General features: G+C 35.8%; 1 protein-coding gene across 1 annotated transcript in view; it reads left to right on the forward strand.

Annotated features, from left to right (window-relative positions):
• The window catches only part of LOC107705539 (kalirin-like), a 93,587-nt gene that overhangs the window by 70,790 nt on the left and 6,626 nt on the right, over positions 1-16,171 (forward strand). The window contains exons 34-44 of the mRNA XM_016508848.1: positions 599-845; positions 10,288-10,565; positions 10,887-11,000; positions 12,227-12,333; positions 12,479-12,545; positions 12,818-12,921; positions 13,465-13,534; positions 13,622-13,708; positions 13,791-13,883; positions 15,722-15,772; positions 15,890-15,967. Coding sequence (XP_016364334.1) covers positions 599-845; positions 10,288-10,565; positions 10,887-11,000; positions 12,227-12,333; positions 12,479-12,545; positions 12,818-12,921; positions 13,465-13,534; positions 13,622-13,708; positions 13,791-13,883; positions 15,722-15,772; positions 15,890-15,967 — 1,296 coding nt within the window. The remainder of the gene's footprint in view (positions 1-598; positions 846-10,287; positions 10,566-10,886; positions 11,001-12,226; positions 12,334-12,478; positions 12,546-12,817; positions 12,922-13,464; positions 13,535-13,621; positions 13,709-13,790; positions 13,884-15,721; positions 15,773-15,889; positions 15,968-16,171) is intronic.

Genomic DNA, 16,171 nt, shown 5'->3' on the forward strand with positions numbered 1-16,171 from the left:
TTCATAAAAGAAGGAAATGATCAGCGCGTTTCTCGGAGAAGGGACAGAGTGGTGTGGAATAAAGGTAAATTATGTGAAAAATAATGCTTTTTTTTAAAAACAAAGCATTAACACATGTTAGACTGCACCCCATAAACACAATCAAGCCTAGAAAAAAACCACTGAACCACCCCTTTAAAATATATTAAAATAAGAAACAGTCCTTTAAAATAGTAATAATATTTCACAATATTACTCTTTTTACTGTATGAATGCAGCCTTGGTGAGTATAAGAGACATCTTTCAACAACATAAAAAAACTTAATTATTACAATCTTTTGGCCAGTAGTGTTTGTCCAAATTAATAAAGATATATACACTACCATTCAAAAGTTTGGGTTCAATAAGATTTTTTTATGATGTTACTAATATTTTAGAAATGTTTTTATTTTATTTTTTTCTATTCTGAAAAACATTTTTTTTCTATACTTTCACAAAACTGTTCTCAACACAGATACAAACACAAATCTAATACATCCTTTCTTCCTAGATAACAGTAAAGGCTTCATTAGAAACCTTTAAAATGAAACCTAAAACCAGTTTCTCTTTCTCTCTGTAGCTGTCGGGTGGCTGTGAGCAGACTGTGGTTCTGCAGGACTTTGTTGCGGGATCAGTGGGTGAGTTGAGCATTCAGTCGGGTCAGACCGTCGAGCTGTTGGAGAGGTCTGGAGAGCGGCCCGGCTGGTGTCTGGTGCGGACCACCGAACACTCGCCCCCTCAGGAGGGTCTGGTTCCCAGCTGTACCCTGTCCGTGTCTCACTCTCGCAGTAGTGTCGACATGGACTGCTTTTTCCCACCTGGGAAAGGTGAGTCACTCCCACACAAATGTTCACTGCCCACAAACACAGATCATGCCTCACTTTCATATTAATATTTTGATACATTCGTTGAGCAGGTCTTTGTCATTTGCATCAAGATATTTTTGATGTATTTGTGCTCATCTCTGTTTTGGCAGATGCATTTATCCAAAGCAACTTACATTGCATTTAAGGTGTACATTTCATCAGTTCATGCATTCCCTGGGATTTGAATCCATGGCTTTAGTGTTGTTAGCACCATGCTGTGCTGTTTGAGCTAATACTTTTATGAAATTTTACACTTTTAAGATCATCCTGAGAATTCAGTCAGTTGCAAAACAATTATCATAATATAAAATGAAATGATTGTTGCTTGCAAAAATAATGATTTTGTCAGAAATAATAGGTCATCCAAAAATGTCTGTCATCTAAATTCTGATAATTGCTATTATTGATAATTAATAATTAATTATAATTAACATGAATTAGATACATTATTATTAATTTATTAAAACAATCTATCATAATAAAAAAATACAAAGACTGAAATCAGATTTCTTTTTTCCTCAATAAGTAAAAAAAAAACATTTGACACTCCCTAGGTAATAAATATAATTATATAATTCTGTTAATATTGTATCATATAGGGGGCCTTCGAAAAATATTTAGTCAAAAAGATTGAGAACCACTGATTTGTAGTATTTTCGACAGCCCCAGTTACTAACTACGTATATTGCATGCTAAAGAGCAGCTTTCACATTCTGTTCAATAGCTCCTTTTGGGTGAAAAGGCCATGCAGGTTTCAAATAAAGCATAATTAAGTATATAGAGACAAGAAATTTTCTTTTGAATGATTTATACCTTTAAGCTGTTGTACTGTACACGCGTCGACAACTCTCTGAACAGCATGTGTTCTGGCTTCTCCCAGGGGAGCCAGTTCTGCTCTCGGTGGGTGAGGTACAAATAGGGTTTGATCGTTAATTAGCAGGGTGCTAGTGATGCTCCGAAAAGCTTGCGTCCTGCTTTGATCCAGCTCGGGGGATTGGTGTATGTGTTTGGTGGGGCTTCAATCCTGGGACTCTCACAGGCTCATGAGATGTTTCACACAATATATCCACATCGAATGCATGAGGAAACATTTTAGTTTTCAATCCACCTTTCTATAAGAGGGTCTTTTATTGTGGTAGTGACTTTTAGAGGTCAAAGTGAGGACCATAAGGGTGTAGCTTTGCTTTTTTGGGTCAGGGTGGTGTCAGTGTGTGCATTTAAGGCCCCATACTGTCTGAAACAGAACACTCTGCATTGTAGTCCCTTTACTTCCTGTTGTCTCCCTGCACTGCGCTTCCTGTATTTAGAAGAACACATTTCTAAACATTACCCCAACCTCATGACTGTTCAGGCCTGGATCTAAGAATAGACAGAGGAAAGGGGGAGCTGGCCTTTTCCAGGTAGGTTTCAAGAAAAATCAATAAATAGAAGATGACAGGTCAAGATGACTGCTGAACTAGCTATGACGAGCTGTACTGTCACATTCATAGAGCTTAAGTTGTATTTAACCTGGAATAGTTCTCCAATGATCTCACTTAAAGAGTCTACCATCTGTTCCCCCTTTTTTTCTGTATTTAGTTATCATGTGCATTTTTTATGCCTGTTCACACTTTTGCCTTTATATTTTGAGTAGGTGATAGTGGTGTGTGTGTGTGTGTGTGTGTGTGTATGTGTGTGTGCTGCTCTGTATCTGATGCAACAGAGTGATAATAAACAGAAAGTGATGCATACTAACACGGAAAATCTTTAGTCAGGCATGACGGATTCTGTCCAGTGAAACTGTTCTCTGCACGCTACGCTACACCTCATTCTGTTGACTGGGCTTTTTCAGTTCTGTTATTGGAACTTCAGTCCTCCTATTATTGGACAGTCATGTTGATGTTTTTCAAAATGTTGTCACATAGTTAACCTGTACTTTGTAGAAATAGAATTCCAAGTAGGGCCAGCCCAGAACCTGAAACAAAATGATGCACACTATGGGCTGTCCCCTTTGAGATATTAAAATCTGTGCAATATGCAACACCTTTTCTCCTCACTTGAGCTGTAACTAAACATTAAAGCTGTCCCACAATGTTTCATATTTTCACACAGAGGTGACCCTAGCAAACTTCAAAGGGGCCCGCAGGATAACTTAATAAGCATTAAAGGTGCAGTAGGAGATCTTGGAAAATGCTAACTTTAGCCTGATAGCACTGAAAGCGAACGTCCCACCCTCCCTGCAATCGCCATCCAAAGCCACGCCCCCTGAACGCATTTACGCTCACAGACCAGAATACCAGAGATAACATTACTACAATAGGCTACATCAGCGGTTCCCAATTCCAGCCCATGTTCCGAAGTGAAGTAAACTTCAACGGATTTCCCCGGCTCAGGGAGTAGGGAGCAAGGAACAGGGATCATATCGATCGGAACACAGTTCATGCACATCGCTCATTTCTAACAAGCTGGCACGCGAGGACTGGATTAACCGCTGGGCTAGATCATGTGTCATTCACCGGTGAGAAAACTTTAAAAGTACTACAGTAACAGGAAGGAAGATCGGGTTGTTGATGTTTGTCTGCCATTCTCGCTCTGTCTGCACAGCGTGCGTGAACGCGCTGATGACGTATCCTGTCTGCGTGAACCCGGTGCGCAGAGGTATGCAAATACATACGTTGACAAGCAGGTAGGAAAGCTAATTAAAATGCTCGGACCGAGCGTTTTGATTGGACGAACATTTATTGATCCTACGCCTTCCACAGAATATATAAATACAGACAAATACATTTAGACCACTTAACTTAATGATTGCTATCGGGATGTGAAGAGACTTTCAACCAGCATAACAAAAAATGTTTCTGAAGACAATCACCTATTGCACCTTTAAACTACTAAAAATCAAGATTTTTCTTATTTTAATCCAGGTCCCCATTGTCTTGGAAATCCTGAAAATAGGTAGTCTCATTTTTAAAAGTGTGATTTCTAGACCTAAATTAATATAAAAAAATCTTTAAAATCCATTTGTATCTATTTTATAATTAATATACATTTTCTAGTTATGCCTATATCCAATGTACCAAAATATTTTATCAAATGTATTTTTAGGATATGTGAGAGGGAAAAAATTCTTAATCTTTATTTGGTAAATCATGAATGAATGGAAAAGTCATGTAAATTTGTTGGTTAAAGAGTGAGAGTTCATAAAACTTCTGGAATCTCTATAATAGTATCGGAACAATATGATAGGCCTTGGAGTCATAAAAAATTGAGAACCAATAATCTAGAAACATTCATTATGCATATGAATATGGCATGTTGCAACACTGATCTGCAACCATAAACAAATAAATAACAAGTTTTTCCTCATCTTGTTTGGGACGTGTTCCGCCCTGTATTCTCACATTACTCCAGGTGTCATTGTTTCTCTCATATGTGAATAACCTAAAGCAGTCCTACCTATTGAATAGAGCCAGAATATATCTATTAAAGTATAAACATTTAACATTATTGTAGGAAATGTCGGGTTGACCCTTTGACCCTAACCCCAGGTTCTTATTGTGACTGTCTTTACTCACAAGAATGTGCTTTTTAGTGATGTGTGCATATCTTAGATATGTGTGTGTGTGTGTATTCTTGAAACCACTGAAGTGGGGATGAAGATCTTGTGATATAGACACACCCTCTCAAAAATGGGCCACTGCAGCATGCAGACGTAGCTGATTTCAGGATTCACACATACACACACACACGCAAACACACACACACATACACGCACACCCACATGAAATACACACACAATAGTACTTTGTCTTTCCCTGTAACAACTTCAAAACAGGGACTCCTGTTTCTCCAGTCTTGTGTGAAGAGAGATTTTTATTTTTGCATATTGGTTTTGCAGATCTCAGTGTGAATTCAGTGGAACCTTCCTGTATCCCTTTGAGTGTGTGTGTGTGTGTGTGTGTGTGTGTGTCTCTGTGGCCCCTGGCCCCACCCCCTAGCCCCTCCCCTTTATTGTGAAGAGTAGCGCTGAACTTCCAGCTGAGCTCCAGTATTGAAGCAGACAGAGTCAAGGCGTCCTTCACCTCCCATTCCGTCCTTCTCCCTTTCTCCTCCTCTGTTTCTCACCTGACGCACATATGAGACAGTGAGCGAGCAGCATGCGGAGCGGGAGGTTGTGTTGCTCTTGTGGAGTTTGTCTCAGTTGGATTTTGGGAAAGATTCGCTGTTGTGATGGCGCAGGTGCGTAACTCAACACGCTGGAATGTATGCAGATGTGTTCAGCTGAATTGTTCTTTTCGCAGTGTGTGGAAGCATGTGGATTTGTTCATGTTGCCCTGTGGGAGTTGGCTGATGTGTGTCTGGGTTAATGATTATGATTGAGTTTTGTGTGGTGGTGGAATTTTATGTGCATCCTTTCATCTGAACTCTGGTATTTAATGTAACGGTTCACTGATCGGAATCCTGGAGATCTCAGATGAGCTCAAGGGTGTTTTGTGTGACTCAGCTGATGGTTATTTACAGACAACAGGGTTTGGTGTTAAATGCAAGATCATTGATAATTTTAGCAGTGTTGTCACTTTAGTGAGTTCTTTTGGAGGTTGACAAGCATTTAAATTGTAAAAACTGAAAATGTGCAGTTGTTACTTTCATCCAAAGCAAATAACAGTGAATGTAGAGGATATATTTTATCAGTCCATGTGTTACCTAAGAATTGAACCCATGTCCTTGGTGTTGCTAGCGCCATGTTCCCCATTTTCATTTTAATTTAAGTTAGTTTGTTTTGTCATTTTTAATAGTTTTTGTTTTATTTTTAATATGTCTATATAGTTTATATTAATATTATATTTCATTTTTAGTTATTTTGGTAGATCAAGTTAAACTAATGAAAATTAGAAATGTCACCTTGGCAACTAGCTGAAATAAACGTAAGTTTTTTTAAGGTTAATTTATTTCAGGTATTGTTTTTTAATGGTTTTAGTTAACTGCAATAACTCTGCAATGAACAGACTGATTACAAAGTTAGCTAATGTATTTAATTGTAAAGTGTGACCGGTAACACTTTACAGTAAGGTTCCATATGAGTCACGCTACAGAAACACCTCAAGGAGCTTTTTTTTTTCTTTTTTTTTACCCATCTGACCCTTAAAAATGACTTTCTCTGGTTCAACCTCGTGCGGTCAGGTTACAGTTGTATTATAAAAAAATTATATTTTTGACATTTTTGACATTTGACCCTTTTTTACTTTGTCTTTCATGTCTACTGTTTTTTTTTTTTCTTTTGAAAGCATAATTAATTAAGTGTTAATGAAAAATATCAAATACTGTTCTGTCTGTGAGTATGTATTGTGTGTGTGTGTGTGTGTGTGTGTGTGTGTGTGTGTGTGTGAGTTTTTCCTGTAACCTAATTTCTCCATCAACAAACCAATGTGTCTGCTGTTCCCTCTGCTTTGAAGCTCAAATCAAGTTCCCTGCTCTGTTTGATCATTTCTTTCCCTTTTTTTTCTTGAAGAATAACATGCTCTTTGAAGATTTGGCACATTTTGGTGACTCAGTGTGTGAATTAGTATCAGGGGTCTTCAGTCTTTTTCAGGATAAGGACCTCTTGGTAGACAGATTGATGACACAGGGACCCCCTCTACTCTTACTGACTGACATATAAAATGTTATTACAGGGTTATAATGTTAATAGTACCAGTATTTACATATAGTGCATAGATAGTAAGGTAACACTTTACAATAAGATTCCATTTGCTAAAATTAGTTAATAACATTAGTAAACATGAAGTGACAATGAAAAACACTTTAAAAGCATATATTAATCATATTTAATGCTAATTTACATTTACTAATACATTATTAAAAACAAAAGTTGTATCTGTTCATATTAGTTAATGGACCTGAGCGAAGATGAACTGAGATGCTATTATATTTTTCATTTTAAAAATTTAATTAGTTTATATATATATATATATATATATATATATATATATCTCTCCATTTTCATTTTAATTTAAGTTAGTTTGTTTTGTCATTTTTAATAGTTTTTGTTTTATTTTTAATATGTCTATATAGTTTATATTAATATTATATTTCATTTTTAGTTATTTTGGTAGATCAAGTTAAACTAATGAAAATTAGAAATGTCACCTTGGCAACTAGCTGAAATAAACGTAAGTTTTTTTAAGGTTAATTTATTTCAGGTATTGTTTTTTAATGGTTTTAGTTAACTGCAATAACTCTGCAATGAACAGACTGATTACAAAGTTAGCTAATGTATTTAATTGTAAAGTGTGACCGGTAACACTTTACAGTAAGGTTCCATTAATTAATGTTAGTTAATGTATTAACTAACATGAATGAACAATGAACAATACATTTATTACAGTATTTATTCATCTTTGTTAATGTTAGTTAATGAAAATACATTCACAGCGCATTAACTGTTAACAAGCACACCTTTTGATTTTAATAATGCATTAGTAAATGTTGAAATCAACATTAACTAAGATTAATAAATGCTGTAGAAGTATTGTTCATTCTTAGTTCATATTAATTAAGTAGTTAACTAATGTTAACTAATGAACCTTATTGTAAAGTGTTACCGTGTGACCAAATAATCATTATTAATGTACGTACAGAGTCACATGAACAGTATGGTTTATTTTAATTTAGCATTCTTTAGCATTGCTCAAAGTTCATATTTTAATAGCTTAATGCTGTTAATCTAATGCATATTGTCATGCTTTTGACTGAAAAATTCTTTGAGATCAATAGCAATAATTGACAGACCCCCTGCAGTACTGCTGCTGACCCTAAAGAGCATGAACACAATACATTTGTTCCTGCATTTTCTACAGGACTTCTAGTCCTGTCTTGTTTTTGTTCTGGATAGAATGTTACTTCAGTAAATTGTGTACATGAGAATGGCTGACTGTTTATTTCAGGTGGGTGTCTCCTCTGATATTGAGAGAGAAATGTAAATAAAGTAGCAGTATGAAGATTCGGTTTGTCTGGAATGCTTGACCATGAGGCGTCTGTTCTAATGACAGCAGTGGAACTTGAGGAAATAAAACGTAACTCTAACAAAGGCGCTTTATCCCGGCACGTGGTCAGCGAGGTTCTTCCCTGAGGCTGTCAGGACAAGCAGAGCGAGATCCAAATGGTGAATACCTGTGAGGGGGTGTTGGCGGGGCAGTTTCAGGGATGGATGGGGGTAAATTGCTCATTGAAGAAATGCGTAACAAGGAAGTGACCTTTGTCCCATTCTCACCCCATGGGAAGTTACTTACGCAATGTCTGCGGTAACTCAGTATTGCAGTGTCTGAACCAGCATTGAGTTAATGATCTGCACTGAAGCCGACAGCAGTGAGCATGATTACACTTCAGCTTGTTTATCTGGGCTCATCCTCTAAGGATTAACCATATTCCTGGTTATTTGTTACTTGCAGCAATGTCTATGGACGATGTTAATTAGCGCACATTTTGACTCATCCCTTTGCTCTTAACAAATATAAAACACAGTTACAATAATATGCTTGCAGTACTAGCACCTTTTGGTACTGGTGGGTTTAAAAGCAGAAACATAAAGCTCATAATTTAGCTACTTTTTAGCACTTACACGAATTCCTTACAGAGAATTGTTTGGGCTGTAAAGTTGTCTCAGTTTGAGGAGGGAATAGATTTTTAAAAATGATTTTTAAAAGTCTCTTATACTTACCAAACCTGCATTTATTTGATTAAAATAGTATTAAAAACAGTAATATTGTGAAATATTAATGCAATTTTTAAAAACTCTCTTCTATTTTAGTATGTTTTAAAATGTATTACTATAATGGCACAGCTAAATTTTCAGCCATTACTTTAGTCTTCAGTGTCACATGATCCTTCAGAAATGTTTTCAGTTGTTTTGTTTTTTTAAGAATTAATTAATGGATAGAAAGATGAATAAAAGTTTTAAAACAACAGCATTTACTTGAAATAGAAATCCTTTGTAATCTTTAGTGATATAAATCTTTTCTGTCAATTTTGATCAATTTAATGCATCCTTGCTGAATCAGAAGTATTAATTTCTAATATAAAAAAAAAATCTTATACTGACCCCAAAATTTAGTTTATTCCCTTTTTCACAAGCAACATATAGCCTATTCGTTGGGTTTTTTAAATGAGCTTGTCAAAATCACAGTTAAATTTGCATTATTTTTGTTGTTTAATTACCATGATTACTCTAGAAAAGGGATACATACTATTAATTTACACATTTAATATTTATATTTACAGATCCTTAGATGAGATCATTATACAAAATGCAGAACTGTAACTGTACTTTTTTTCCCTTTTTGCCTATAGTTATGTAACAGCCCTTCCATGTGCATTTGTGGTATCTTGGACACCAAGTGAAAGTATCTGGGTTTGCTTTTTTAGCTCGTCGTAACATAATTGAAAGATTGGAGAAATCTATACACAGACAAGTCTGATAAGCAGCTCTATTACACCAGTCTCATGCTAACACACGTTATGTTGAAGTGTCTTCAGTACTTCAGTATGATAGTTAAATAGTTCAATAACTAGATATTTGATTTTACAATCTGAGGGAGAATTAAAATAATTTTCTGTGGTAAATTCCACATGCTGTGAACTCCACAGTACCTTGGTTGTGTACTTTCCCTTTGTTGTGATGTCCTGCTATGTGGAGTTTCAGAGTGCCTTTATGCTGAGATCAGGTCAAGCTGGTTTTTTCACTCTACAGTTGCATATAACCTATAGACCAGACAAATGCTTTTCCTTTCACCGCACCATGAGGTTGATGTCCAACACAGTCTGCTCAGGTTTCTTGGCTTTTTGCTGTTGGGTTTGGTTCTGTGGGTTTTGGTGTTTCAGCTGGAGTGAATTTTTCTTCAGTGGTCTGAGCTGGTAAAAGGACAATTTAAAGTTCTGTGTTATATGGACATTTTCTGAGGTTATGTCATGTTATAAATGTTTTGACTTTGCGTATTACATACCAGTTTCTAAATTCTATATTATGTTGGAATTGAATTGTTTGCTTTAACTGGTTGGCTGTTACTTCCAGTGTAGGATTTCTGTATAATTAATATCACTATTTACATCTTTTTTTTTTGGTGGAAACCATAATACATAATACAATATTTGAAAAAGAATAATTTCTAACAATGTAAAAATGTAAAACTAAAACCTTGAAAACATTTTGTTACTTTATAAAATAAACTAAATATGCATTGTAATTTGAAAATAAACTATTAATGTATTTCAGCTAGTTGCCAACATTTCTATTTTTTTTTAGTTTAATTGACTAAAATGAAAATAACTGAGACTAAATAGATAAAAATGAATGACTGTTACATCCATTGTAAGATTTCTGTATTGTGAATATCTTTTATGTAATTTCTCTGTCATTTTTGTTCAACAGAAAACTGTCCTGTGGGAAGTTCAGAGGTCAAATCTGAGTCCGCTGCATCGCTGCAGCCGCAGACATCGGTGACATCATTGCCGACCGGTTCTCCGGGACCTAAACGCTCTGGAACTACTGGAAACACATTAAAAAAATGGCTCACCAGCCCCGTACGACGTCTCAGCCACGGCAAGGGCGACAACACTAATGCCAAGAAACCCAACAACAAACAACGTAAACGAGATGGCCGCAAGAGTGTCGAATTGGGACCGCCGCACCAAGACAGCACCGAAGAGGTACAACAATTAACCATTAACTATTTAGGAAACATGCTTGCATAAGATGGCAACGTTTCAACATTCCAGCATTGTGATAATACCTCATACCAAACAACGCGTAAAAATGCACTTCCCTTTTAATCTGGGACCACACCTAACATCACATATTTTAGTCTGCTCAAGCATTTGAATGTAAAAGAGCTTCCTCTACAGATGCATGTTTAATGAGAAGTGTGCTTACTGTTGGAGGTTATGAATGATAGATTCCTTCCGGCACTTCAGTGGCGGTTTTAATGAATCCATTGAAAGGGGTGTGACGTTTTCTCTGTTTCTCCAAAGAGAGGAAGACGAGGAGTGAACAGCGGAGGAGAGGAGGAGGCTGAAGACGAACCCCACACACCCCTTCCTCCCCCCATGGAGATCATCAAGGACCCCTCCGCTCAGGAGGAGAAGGTGAAACACAGACTTTCTTTCATTTTTTTATTGTTGTTTTGCCCTTTTCCTTTTTTGACTCTGCATGCCTCGTCCTGTTTGTTAAAGGAACAGTTCACTAGACATGTGCTGGTATTCGGTAATGCGATATATCACGGTAATGAATATGCACGATATTGTTATCGTGGGCACTTCTAAATACCCTGAATAATTATATATTACAAATTATTCAGAATTTTGAATGCATTTTAAGAATACTTTTCCCATCAACTGGTCAAAATGCACAACACCGCTGTATGCTGCGTAAAAAAGACGCGTGCGCACTCTGATGTAAACAAGAGTGGATGAGAAGCGCATGGCGGAACATGTGAGAGACCATCTGGATGAAAGCGCACTTTCACTCTCTGACAGCAGATGGCGCTAAACTGCAGAAATAATAATAATAATAATAATAATAATAATAATAATAATAATAATAATATATTTTTTCTGTATTGCTTTATTGCATTTAAATGTTCAGTTATTTTTGTTATAAGAAAAAAGTTATTAAACCTGTTATACTGTATTATGACAGCACTTTTTTTTAAACTAAATTTCAATATCGCAATAATACCGTATACCGTGATAGAAGCATTAGCAATTAATCGCAACATGAAAATTTGATACCGGCATATCCCTACAGTTCACTAAAAAAAATGAATGGAAATTTTGTCATCATTTACTCACCTTCATATTGTTCTAAACCAGGCATTCTCTGACTGTTTTGTCAGTCGAACCCATTTGACCTAAATTATTTAGTACCTCCTGAAATTTTAAGTTAATATTTCAATAATTCAACAGTAAATTTGCATGTTCACAGTTCTCTGATATTCGTAAATGGCAACATGAGATGAAGGTAAACTAATAAAATATGTCATCTTTTTAGTAAGTGTGTTATTTTGATTATGTTCAGTTTTTAAAAAGTACTTATTTTAATGTTACATTTTTATTATTTTATTAATTATTAGCTTTTCATCAACTCACACTTCCTTAACGTTCTTCAGTCAACCAATGACTTTTTTTCAGATCTTTTAAATGAATCATTTGATTCAGTTCACCAAAGTTTTGTTCAGTAAGACAAACAGGTTTGAAATGACATGAGGATGAGTAAATGATGACAACATTTTTATCTATTCCTTAAACACCTTTTACCTATTGTTTGTGTATCTTATCATCCTATCTCGCTTTCTTTTCACTTTCTCTTTCAGACTCCAGAGCCTGGCTCTTTCCCAGTGTTGGGTAGCGTCACGCCATCTGATCAGATGCCCAGAGACCCAGAAACAGAGCAGAAGAACAAGGCCATGAGAGGGCGAATGTAAGCACCCGTCTGAGTGCATGACGAGAAGAGAAACTGCTAAATGAATTCAACAACAAATAAAGATTGAAATCTTAGTGTGCTAGTTGGAACATGTGGATGTTCTAGTGTATTCTGATATCTCTCGTATCTCCCCTGTCCACAGGTTTGTGTTAAATGAAATGGTGCAGACAGAGAGGGACTATGTGAAGGATCTGGGTGTCATAGTGGAGGTATGTTATAGGTATATGTTTTCTGTATCACGTTACAGATTTATAAAAGTTACTGGACAGAAATTAAACAGTGATCTGAAGAACGTAGTGTATAATGTGACATCAATAAACTTTTTTCTAAACTCCAGAGAATCATAAAATGGTTAATGATAAAATGGTTGCAAAATGGTTAATGATACGATTTTCCTGACCTCAAGTGCCACAAAGAACCATTAACGAACCTTTATTATGAAGTAGAGTTTCCAAATGTCTGTTTTCCTCTTTTTTCCTAGGGCTTTATGAAAAGGATTGGGGAAAAAGGTGTTCCGGAGGACATGACAGGGAAGGATAAGATCGTATTCGGGAACATTCATCAAATCTACGACTGGCATAAAGAGTAAACCACATCTCTTTGAAATTAAACAGTGATCTGAAGAACGTAGTGTATAATGTGACATCAAGAAACTTTTTTCTAAACTCCAGAGAATCATATAAAATGGTTAATGATAAAATGGTTGCAAAATGGTTAATGATACGATTTTCCTGACCTCAAGTGCCACAAAGAACCATTAACGAACCTTTATTATGAAGTAGAGTTTCCAAATGTCTGTTTTCCTCTTTTTTCCTAGGGCTTTATGAAAAGGATTGGGGAAAAAGGTGTTCCGGAGGACATGACAGGGAAGGATAAGATCGTATTCGGGAACATTCATCAAATCTACGACTGGCATAAAGAGTAAACCACATCTCTTTTTCATGCTGTCAGAAATTGATACCATCAAAATAATCAGCATGCAAAACGTGCTCGTAAAATTTCCTGGTTGACATTAGCAATAACACACTACAGAAGGAAATGGACTGAATTTCAGATTGGAATCTAATTTGGTTTGAATGAGGGGAGTTTATACACCTGACAAAATGTTTTCTGTTCTTATTTTTAAAGGTTCTTCCTCTGTGAACTAGAGAAATGTCTGCAGGACCACGACAGACTGGCTGAGCTGTTTATCAAGCATGTGAGTTCAACAAACTGAACTCTGTGTGTGTGTGTGTGTGTGTGTGTTGTAGTAAACTTAATTCCGTTGTATTTCTCTGTTATCCAGGAGAGAAGGTTACACATGTATGTCATCTACTGTCAGAACAAGCCCCGCTCAGAGTTTGTCGTGGCTGAATATGACGCATTCTTCGAGGTGAGTGTTATTTGAGCAGCTCAGTTATGTCTTCTCTGAAGTAAAGTGCTCTGTCTGATGATGTTGTTGGTGATTCTGTCAGGAGGTGCAGCAGGAGGTAAACTCCAGACTGTCCATCAGCGATTACCTTATCAAACCCATCCAGAGGATCACCAAATACCAGCTCCTGCTCAAGGTATTAGCTACTGAATTACACAATGATTATACCCTTACAATGCTTACCATGGTAAACATAGTTCCCACTAAACTATCATAGACTTGCATGGAATCTGTTCAAATGTTCAAATGTTCAAATGTTTGGGGTCAGTATGTTTTTTTTTAAAGAAGTCTCTTATGCTTGTCAAGGCTGCATTTATTTGATACAAATACAATAAAACTGTAATATTGTGAAATATCAGTACAATTTAAACTAATTTCTATTTAATATATTTTAAAATTGTAATTTATTTCTGTGATGCAAAGCTGAATTTTCAGCATCATTACTCCAGTCTTCAGTGTCACATGATCCTTCAGAAATCCTTCTAGTATGCTAATTTGTTCAAGAAACATTTCTAATTATTATCAGTGTCAAAAACAGTTGTGCCGCTTAATATTTTTGTGGAGACTGTGATGCATTTTTTCTTTGATGCACATACAAAAACAGCATTTATTTGAAATATACATTTTTGTAACAATGTTAAAGTCTTTACTCAGTCCTTGCTGAATAAAAGCATTAAAGGGATAGTTCACCCAAAAATGAAAATTATCCCATTATTTACTCACCCTCAACCCATCCTAGGTGTATATGACTTTCTTCTTTCAGACGAATCCAATCGGAGTTATATTAAAAAATATCCTGGCTCTTCCAAGCTTTATAATGGCAGTGAGTGGGTGTTTTTTTTTTCAATAGTCCAAAAGAAGTCCAATAAAGCGCATCCATCCATCATAAAAAGTGTCCCACATGGCTCTGGGGGGTGAATAAAGGCCTCCTTACTCTACGCCTACATCCTACGTCATTGGCCGGAATGAACGTGCATACAACAGTTAGCGGAAGCTAGAGATTACTGTTTATAACATTTTAAATATGGATTTTTTTTCTTACAAAAACGCATCGATTCGCTACAGTAGGCCTTTATTCACCCCCCGGAGCCACTTTTTATGATGGATGGATGGATGCGCTTTATTGGACTTCTTTTGGACTATTGAAAAAAAACACCCATTCACTGCCATTATAAAGCTTGGAAGAGCCAGGATATTTTTTAATAACTCCGATTTGATTCGTCTGGAAGAAGAAAGACATATACACCTAGGGTGAGGGTGAGGGTGAGTAAATCATGGGATAATTTTCATTTTTGGGTAAACTATCCATTTAAGTTCTTTTTAAAAAACGTCTTATTGACCCCAAACTTTTTAAATGGTTATGTACAGTGGGTACGGAAAGTATTCAGACCCCCTTAAATTTTTCACTCTTTGTTATATTGCAGCCATTTGCTAAAATCATTTAAGTTAATTTTTTTTCCTCATTAATGTACACACAGCACCCCATATTGACAGAAAAACACAGAATTGTTGACATCTTTGCAGATTTATTAAAAAAGAAAAACTGAAAATGTACAGTATGTGGAAAATAATGTTTTTTTTTTACTTTAAACCGCATAAACACATTTCATTACACCAAATACACAAAATAATGTTCTTTTTAGCAGCATCATATGACCCCTTTAAGTAACTAATAAAATAAGAGTCAGAACAGTGTGTGTTTATTGAATTGTAAACCCTTTTCTCACTAAAGCTGTGCATAAACATATGCTCTGCACAGCAAGCCTTGAAGGAACAAATATGCTTTCATAAATCACTCTGAACGTTGTCCTCATTCAGTCTATTACAGTTTGCATGGTTGCATGGTGGCCCTGTTTTTATTATATATATATATATATATATACATACATTTATTTATTTATTTAACAATAACAATGCTATATGGACAGATTATTATCCTATTTTAAGTTTCTTTGTTTTATTTGTTATTTGAAGGACTTTTTGAAGTACAGCACTAAAGCAGGTCTGGACTGTAAAGAGACAGAGGTAGGTCACTAAAGCAATTCTATATTAATATATATAAATTCTATAGACCACATACACTTCTATCTTTAGTGTCCTGTCATGTTTTGACATTGCTGGTCTTTAATTTCTGTCCTGCAGAAAGCAGTTGAGCTGATGTCCCTGGTGCCCAAACAATGTAACGACATGATGAATCTTGGACGATTGCAGGGCTACGAGGTAAAATCACCTCTTTTGAGGTACATAACTATAACTATTACAATTACAAATGTAGTCACAAAGGTGAGTTACATTTGGTTGACTGCCAGAAGCAGTGAGTGCCAATGTAAAATTACACTGACAGATAATTTCTCAAAGAAACTTGATACATCTATTAGTGTAATAATAGAGTTCTATCATTATGCTAACACATTAGGTTTATAC

The sequence above is a fragment of the Sinocyclocheilus rhinocerous genome, unplaced genomic scaffold (assembly GCF_001515625.1).
Source record: "Sinocyclocheilus rhinocerous isolate Xijiao unplaced genomic scaffold, SAMN03320098_v1.1 scaffold504, whole genome shotgun sequence".
NCBI lineage: Eukaryota > Metazoa > Chordata > Actinopteri > Cypriniformes > Cyprinidae > Sinocyclocheilus > Sinocyclocheilus rhinocerous.